The 7,810-nt window shown below is 37.2% G+C and overlaps 1 protein-coding gene across 1 annotated transcript; it reads left to right on the forward strand.

Moving 5' to 3' along the window:
- The first annotated feature begins 5,814 nt into the window (after positions 1-5,814).
- LOC125939346 (olfactory receptor 2W1-like) lies at positions 5,815-6,747 on the forward strand. The gene has a single exon (XM_049654772.1). The coding sequence runs from the start codon at positions 5,815-5,817 to the stop codon at positions 6,745-6,747; it is 933 nt and encodes a 310-aa protein (XP_049510729.1).
- The last annotated feature ends 1,063 nt before the right edge of the window (positions 6,748-7,810 follow it).

Here is a 7,810-nt window from a genome sequence, read left to right on the forward strand (position 1 = left end):
CCCTGTCCTCTCCTACCTCTGGGTTTATCAGCTCAGTATGTACATTGTGCTTATGGGTACCTTTGTGTACATCCTGTCTGTGCATTTAAAAAGGTACCAACACATAAAATTTTAGGCGTTTCAGTTCAGTTCTAGACCACCGTGGTAAAATCACCAGTGGGAAAAATGAAGAGATATGGGAAAAATAGAAGAAGAATTTGTAGGCAGGTGAATACAATTTTTAATTTTTAGAATTAAATGGAAACCAAGCACAGTTCCTAGTGTTTTCACAAAAATTAACCCTCAAAGCCTCCCTTTGCGGAATATTATCATCATCATTTAACATACAGGGACACTGTTGTACAAACAGGTTGTGTTTTTTTTTTCTTTTTTTGTTTTGCAGATAGTCCTTTCTTTTCCAAGTTATTATTGAAATTCTAGTTAGTTAACATACAGTGCAATATAACTTTCATGAGTATAATGTAGTGATTCATCACTTACATACAATACTCTGTTGCTCATCGCAAGTGCCCTCCTATTAATACTCATCACCCAATGAACCCATCCCCCACCTATCTCCCCTCCAGAATCCCTCAGTTTGTTCTCTATAGTTAAGAGTCTATTTTATGGTTTGCCTCTTTTTCCCCTATGTTAATCTATTAAGCTTCTTAAATTCCACACATGTGTGAACTCATATGGTATTTGTCTTTCTCTGATTTAATTTGCTTAGAATAATACACTCCTCCATCCATGTCATTGCAATTGACAGGATTTCATTCTTTTGATGGCTGAATAATATTCCATTGTATATTTACATACCACACCTTCTTTATCCATCCATTGATGGACATTAGAATTTTTTCCAAAATTTGGCTATTTTTCATAATACTGCTGTAAATGTTAGGGTGCATGTATCCCTTCAAATGAGTATTTTTGTATCCTTTGGGTAAATACCTAGTACTGCAGGTGCTGGTTATAGGGTAGTTCTTTTTTTTTTTTTTAATTTATATCCAGGTTGGTTAGCATATAGTGCAACAGTGATTTCAGGAGTAGATTCCTTAATGCCCCTTATCCATTTAGCCCATCTCCCATCCCACAACCCCTCCAGCAACCCTCTGTTTGTTCTCTATATTTGAGTCTCTTATGTTTTGTCCTCCTCCTTGTTTTTATATTATTTTTGCTTCCCTTCCCTTATGTTCATCTGTTTTGTATCTTAAATTCCTCATATGAGTGAAGTCATATGATTTTTGTCTTTCTATGACGGATGAATTTCGCTTAGCATGATACCATCTAGTTCCATCCATATAGTTGCAAATGACAAGATTTCATTGTTTTTGATTGCCGAGTAATACTCCATTGTATATATATACCACATCTTCTTTATCCATTCATCCATTGATGGCCATTTGGGCTCTTTACACACTTTGGCTATTGTTGATAGCGCTGCTATAAACATGGGGGTGCATGTGCCCCTTCGAAACAGCACAACTCTATCCCCTGGATAAACACCTAGTAGTGCAATTGCTGGGTCATAGGGTAGTTCTATTTTTAATTTTTTTTAGGAACCTCCATACTGTTTTCCAGAGTGGCTACACCAGTTTGCATTCCCATCAGCAGTGCAAAAGAGATCCTCATTTTGCATCCTCGCCAACATCAGTCATTGCCTGAGTTAATGTTAGCCCTTCTGACAGGTGTGAGGTGGTATCTCATTGTGGTTTTGATTTGTATTTCCCTGAGGATGAGTGGTGTTGAGCATTTTTTCATGTGTCAGTTGGCCATCTGGATGTCTTCCTTGGAGAAGTGTCTATTCATGTATTTTGCCCATTTCTTCATTGGATTATTTGTTCTTTGGCTGTTGAGTTTGAGAAGTTCTTTATAGATTTTTGATACTAACCCTTTATCTGATATGTCATTTGCAAATATCTTCTTCCATTTCATCAGTTGACTTTTAGTTTTTCTGATTGTTTCCTTCGCTGTGCAGAAGCTTTTTATTTTGATGAGGTCCAAATAGTTCATTTTTGTTCTTGTTTCCTTTGCTTCTGGAGATGTGCTGAGTAAGAAGTTGCTGGGGCCGAAGTCAAAGAGATTTTTGCCTGCTTTCTCCTCGAGGATTTTCATGGCTTCCTGTCTTACATTTAGGTCTTTCATCCATTTTGAGTCCATTTTTGTGTATGGTGTAAGAAAGTGGTCCAGGTTCATTTTTCTGCATGTCGCAGCCCAGTTTTCCCAGCACCACTTGCTGAAGAGACTGTCTTTATTCCATTGGATACTCTTTCCTGCTTTGTCAAAGATTAGTTGGCCATATGTTTGTGGATTAATTTCTGGGTTCTCTATTCTGTTCCATTGATCTGAGTGTCTGTTTTTGTGCCAGTACCATACTGACGTGATGATTACAACTTTGTAATACAGCTTGAAGTCCAGGATTGTGATGCCTCCAGCTTTGGTTTTCTACAAGGTGTTCTATTTCGTTCCATTGATTTATGTGTCTGTTTTTGTGCCAGTACCATACTATCTTGGTCACCACAGCTTGTAAAATAACTTAAAGTCCGGGATTGTGATGCCTACAGTTTTACTTTGCTTGTTCAAGATTGTTTTGGCTTCAAAGTCTTTTGTGGTCCATACAAACTATAGGACTGTTTCTTCAACTTTTGTGAAAAACGCTGTGGTTATTTTGATAGGCATTGCCTTAATTGTGTAGATTGTTTTGGGTTGTATAGACATTTTAACAATATTTGTACTTCCAATCCATGAGCAGGGAATATTTTTACATTACCTTGTGTCATCTTCAATTTCTTTTATAATTGTTTTATAGTTTTCAGCATACAGATCTTTTGCCTCTTTTTTAGGTTATTTCTTAGGTATCTTATGTATTGTATTTGGGATTTGATTCCTTGATTTCTCTTTCTGCTGGCTAATTTTTGGGGTATAAAACTGCAACAGATTTCTGTACATTGATTTTGTAGCCTGTGATATTACTGAATTTATATCTCACTTCTAGCAATGTTTTAGTTCTGTCGTTATTTTCTACATAGAGTATCATGTAATCCACAAATAGTGAAAGTTTAACTTCTTCCTTGGTGATTTGAATGCCTTTTATTTCTTCTTGTTGTCAATTGCTGACACTGGGACTCCAGTAAATGTTAAATAACAGTAGTGAGGGTGGACATTCCTGTCATTTTCCTAACTGTATAGGAAAAACTCTCAGCTTTTGCCCATTGAGGATATTGGCTGTGGGTCTTTTGTATATGGCCTTTATGATGTCGAGGTATATTCCCTCTATAACTACTTTGTTGAGGGGTTTTATCATGTTGAATGTTGTACTTTGTCAAATATTTTTTCTGTGCCAACCAAAGGGTCATATGGTTTTTATGCTCCCTTTTATTAATGTGGTGTATCACATTGATTGATTTGCCAATATTGAACAACTCTTGAAACCCAGGAAAAAATTCCACTTTATCATAGTGAATCATTCTTTTAATGTACTGTTGAATTTTACTGACTACTATTTTGTTGAGAATGTTTGCATCCATGTTCATCAGGGTTATTGGTCTGTAATTCTCTTTGAAGTGGGGCCTTTTCGTAGTATTGGAATTTAGGTAATGCTGGCTGCATAAAACAGTTTGGAAGTTTTCCTTCCATTTCTAATTTTTGGAATAGTTTAGAAAAATAGGTATTAACTCTTCTTTATATGTTTGGTAGAATTCCCCTGGAAAGCCATCTGGCTTTTCAGATTTTTGGTTTGGGGAAGATTTTTTATTACTAATTTAATTTCTTTTCTGATTATCATTCTGTTCAAGTTTTCTATTTCCTCCTGTTTCATTTTTGGTAGTGTATATGTTTCTGTAATTTATCCATTACTTCCAAGTTGTCTAATTTGTTGGCATATTTTTTTTCATAATATTCTTTTATATTTGTTTCCCTTTCTGTGGTGTTGGCTGTTATTTCTCCCCTCTCATTAGTAATCTCATTTATTTGTGTCCTTACTCTTTTCCCTTTGATGAGTCGGGCTAGGTGTTTATCAATTTTATTAACTTTTGCAAGGAACCAGCTCCTTAATATATTACTCTGTTCTCTTTTTTTAAGTTTTTATATGATTTATTTCTGCTCTAATCTTTATTATTTCCCTTCTTTTGTTAGCTTTAGGCTTAGATTGTTGTTTTTTTCTATCCCCTTTAGGTGTAAGGTTAGGGTGTGTATTTGGGATCTTTCCTGCTTCTTGAGGTAGGACTGTATTGCAACATACTTCCCTCGTAAGACAGCTTTTGATGCATTCTAAAAGTTTTGGACATCATGTTTTTGGGGCTTTTTTGTTGTTGTTTTTTTTTTGACGTTTATTTATTTTTGAGAGAGAGAGAGAGAAACACAGAATGTGAGCAGGTTAGGAGCACAGAGAGGGAGACACAGAATCTAAAGCTGCCTCCAGGCTCTGAGCTGTCAGCACAAAACACAATGTGGGGCTTGAATTCATGAATGGAGATCATGACCTGAGCTGAAATCAGATGCTTAACTGACTGAACCACCCAGACACCCCTTGGACATCATGTTTTGATTTTTCTTTCTTTCCAAGTATTTTTTATTTTCCTTGTTGACCCATTTATTCTTTATTATGTTGTTGTTTAACCTCCATGTATATGTAGCCTTTTCAAATATTTTCTTGTGGTTAACTTCAAACTTCATAGCATTGTGGTCATATGATCTCAATCTTTTTGTACTTATTGAGGCCTGATTTGTGACCTAGTGTATGATCTATCCTAGAGAATCTCCCATGTGCACTTGAAGAGAATGGTATTCTTTATTCTTTATCCCTTTTCTCTTTTCTTTTAGAATTGAAATGAGATTTTACCTATAGAGTTCCAAAAAAGAACAACAAACAGAGGATTCATTAATTGGTAGATTACATGGGAAAAACCAATTCAATGACTGTTCAATGAGTTTTTTTGTTCGAGTTACCTATCTTGCTAATTTGCTGAATTACCAGGTGAGTAGAAGCTAATATAAGGAGGTGCTATGTGTATGTGGTAACCAGATGCTTCTGAAATTAGTTTAATATTTAACTATTAAATCAAACAAATCAGTATGGCTATTTAAATGGTGTACTGGCAGTCATGAAAGGTATTCCAAGAAACACAAAGCCTCTGTACATGGAAATAAAGGTTAATAAGAAAGATTTTTTTCCTGGAACCAAAAACTCATGCACCGTAAAAGGACAGTATAGTGCATAATACCAAAGTTGGTACAGGAACAGCAGTGTCAGCAATGTTGAATGGAAGGGGAAAAAGGAGGAGGTGGTTGGTGGTGATGGTGATGATAATGGCTAAAATGCAGACATTTGTAAGTGAATATGGAAAGTGATTCTGCTACCAAATGGTGACGCTTATGCCAACATAATAGGTTATATAACTTTTTACTTCAAACCCCACTCCTTTGATATGGGGGGTAAAAGTCATGCCAAGTGATGTTAATGTCATAATTTCAATAATGAACAAGTCAAAATATGAGAAACTCTTAAAATATATAATTTTATGGATTTATCATTTAACCAAATTACCCATAACCATAGGTGTCATGGCATATTAAGCCTTTTCAATGACTTACAATTCAGTGTGACTGTGTTTACCATACTATTTTTAGGACCACTCTGGTTATAAGTAAACAGAGAGGCTTTGGGCACTGAACACAGAGAAACTGTTAAAAGAGGTGCTCCAAATGGGAGAGAGAACACAAAGAAGTAAACTTGGGATACTCATGGGAAACTTTAGAAATTTTTATTTCTACTTAAGAATAATACTATTTTTTATTACCATACTATTGTCTTCTAGACCTTCATAAGGAGCCATGGACACAAACAATAGAAGTTCCATGACAGATTTCATCCTGCTGGGGTTTTCTGATTGGCCCCAATTAGAACACATCATCTCTGGGGTTGTCTTCATCTTTTATATTGTGACTCTGGTAGGAAACACAACCATCATCCTTGTATCTAACCTAGACAGCCAGCTCCATACTCCCATGTATTTCTTCCTATCCAATTTGTCTTTTCTGGACCTCTGTTATGCAACTAGCATCATCCCACAGATGCTGGTTAATCTATGGGGTCCAACAAAGTCTATTACCTACGGAGGATGTGTGCTCCAATTCTTCTTTGCCCTTGACTTGGGAGCGACAGAATGTCTTCTCTTGGCTGTGATGGCCTATGACCGCTATGCTGCTGTTTGTCAACCTCTTTACTACACAATAATAATGCACCCTCAGCTTTGCCAGAAGATGGTGCTCACCGCCTGGTTAGGTGGTCTCGGTAGTGCCTTCATTCTTTGCTCCCTGACTTTGAAGTTGCCAAGATGTGGGCACCGGGAGGTCGATAATTTTTTCTGTGAGATGCCAGCCTTGGTCAAGATGGCTTGTGTCTACTCAAAAGTAATTGAGATTGTAGTCTTTGCTCTTGGAGTGATATTTCTTCTAGTACCTCTATCACTAATTCTGATCTCATATGCAATTATCACTCAAGCTGTTGTGAGGATCAAGTCAACAGCAAGGTGGCATAAGGTCCTTAATACATGCGGTTCCCACCTCACAGTAGTAACTCTCTTTTATGGAACAGTCATTTATATGTACATGAAGCCACAGAATAGCACATCCCAAGATGAGGGGAAGTTCCTTACTCTCTTTTACACAATCGTCACACCCACCCTTAACCCTCTAATCTACACTTTAAGAAACAAAGATGTAAAGAGCGCAATAAAAAGAATACTGTATGTAGAAAAATGGTAAACAAAGGCATGAGTTTGACAGAAAAGAGATAGAGAAATAGTATTGACCTTCACCAACATGAATTGATTCATTTATGCAAAGAGCATTTATTGGATGTTTACCATGTACTAGGATTGTACTAGGCATGGACTTTGTAAAGAAGTAGGAAGTACACAGAAATTACAAGGAGACAGAGACACAGATATATAAAGTAAGCTAAATTCACACACTTAAAAAGCTTCAAGACTAATCAGGGTCACAGATAAGCAAATATACAATTATGAAATGTGGTTAAATACAGTAATGGATATATGTACAAATATTAAGAAAATATTTCACATGGAAGTTTACTTTAATATAGGATTACACTGGACACTCATTTATTTCTTCCCAGACTTGCTACTTCTATGGTAAATAACATCCCCTTCTATCTACCTGATATGGCCAGCAGGGCTTTTGTGGTGGAAAACAACTTACAAAAGGAGGAAGGAAGGAAGGAAGGAAGGAAGGAAGGAAGGAAGGAAAGAGGGAAGGAAGGAAAGAGGGAATAAGGAAATTAGGAACCATATTGAAGGGGTGTCTACTTCCCAAAGTGGAGGCAATTAGCATCAGTAAGAATAATGATTGAAACACAATATGTTTAAATTTATGATTTCTGAGGGACAGCCAACATGGCAGAGAAGTAGGGGGATCCGTACTTCCTGTGTCTTCCAAACAATGAAGAGCTGAGGTCAAAGGACTTTGAACCCCAAGAGTCTGGGAGGAAAAGAGACTGAGTATACCACGGAGAAACCAGGACAACCTGAGAGACCATAGGTGGGCGATTGCAAACTGGGGGAGAGAAAACAGGCTGCCTAGGCACAGAGGGGAGGGATCCCCTTCTGAGGAGACACAAAGGGAAGAGAAAGAGCAGCTAGGGAAGTGTAGGACTGTATCTGGACAAGAGAAAAAAACCTTGGACTGGGACAGAGAGGGATCCCATCTCTAACTGCAGGCTAGATCATCTCTAACTGAAGATTCCATCTTTGGTCTGGTGCTGATTGCCCTGCACACACACATGTGGAGGAGGGGAGCCACCTCCAGG

Source organism: Panthera uncia (genome assembly GCF_023721935.1).
Source record: "Panthera uncia isolate 11264 chromosome B2 unlocalized genomic scaffold, Puncia_PCG_1.0 HiC_scaffold_25, whole genome shotgun sequence".
Classification (NCBI taxonomy): Eukaryota; Metazoa; Chordata; class Mammalia; order Carnivora; family Felidae; genus Panthera; species Panthera uncia.